Below are 1,026 nucleotides of genomic sequence, written 5' to 3' on the forward strand. Positions count from 1 at the left end.
AGAGCTTGAGAACCAGATGATGCTGGGAGTGGAGGGCAACGACCTCCCCGCCAGACGCTGTCTTCTCATCACCCGCGACATCGCCGACCTCCAGAACTACACTCTTGACCCCCGCACGCCGCGCTTCGCGGAGCTCACCCACGACCCGCGAGAAGACAGCTACCACATAGACCCGGACTCTTCCAACATGCTGGTCCGTCTCAAGAATCGAACCCGGGGCCTTGTGTCTGAGCTCAACACGCTGCACCACGACGTGCTGTGGCGATACGGTGATGTCATCAGCCCCCAGCTACACGCCGACTACCTGGCCGCGCTTAACGAGCAGCTGTACCGCGCTTGTGTCCGGCTCATCGACGACACGGCCCCGACGCCAGAGACAACCAGTGAGTCTGTTATTATCACCACGGCGTCCTTAGTTACGGTATATCATGGCGTCCTTGGTTACGCCGTTAGACACTTACCAAAATTTATTTTTTTAAACGGGTGAATCATGGCGTCCTTAGTTACGATATATTATGGCGTACTTCTTTAGTTATGGTAGACCATGGCGTCCTTAGTTTCAGTATATCATGGCTTCCTTAGTTACAGTATATCTTAATGTCCTTAGTTACGATATATCATGGCGTCCTTAGTTACGGTATGTCTTATCGTCCTTCATGTCGGTGTATCATGGCGTCTTTAGTTACAATATATCGTGTGGCCCTGGGTTAATTAAGGCACAAGGTAAATTGCATGTGGCATCGTAGTGAAATCAACCACTCGTCAAAATGATGCAATCGGAGAAACCGGAACTTTCCGTCTGGTGGGCAATTTTCATCGATTTATCTTATATCTTTAAAACAATATTAACCATTTTAAATTTAAAAACACACGTCAGTGTGGATTTCGCTGGAAATAAATGTTGATCAAAATCTGTAAAGTTGCAGTTTCTGGAAGCATTTAACCATTCACATTACCTTCTCTCCCCACCAATCCTACACCCACACCCCACCCTGACCCCCTGCCCCCGCCCTAACACTCCCCCTC

At 49.0% G+C, this 1,026-nt stretch overlaps 1 protein-coding gene across 1 annotated transcript in view; it reads left to right on the plus strand.

Moving 5' to 3' along the window:
* LOC101850273 (NACHT and WD repeat domain-containing protein 2) overlaps window positions 1-1,026 on the plus strand; it is a gene marked incomplete in the record, with an annotated part of 40,874 nt that overhangs the window by 23,644 nt on the left and 16,204 nt on the right. Inside the window, 1 exon segment of the mRNA XM_013086412.2 lies at window positions 1-383. Coding sequence (XP_012941866.1) covers window positions 1-383 — 383 coding nt within the window.

The sequence above is a fragment of the Aplysia californica genome, unplaced genomic scaffold, assembly GCF_000002075.1.
Source record: "Aplysia californica isolate F4 #8 unplaced genomic scaffold, AplCal3.0 scaffold00464, whole genome shotgun sequence".
NCBI lineage: Eukaryota > Metazoa > Mollusca > Gastropoda > Aplysiida > Aplysiidae > Aplysia > Aplysia californica.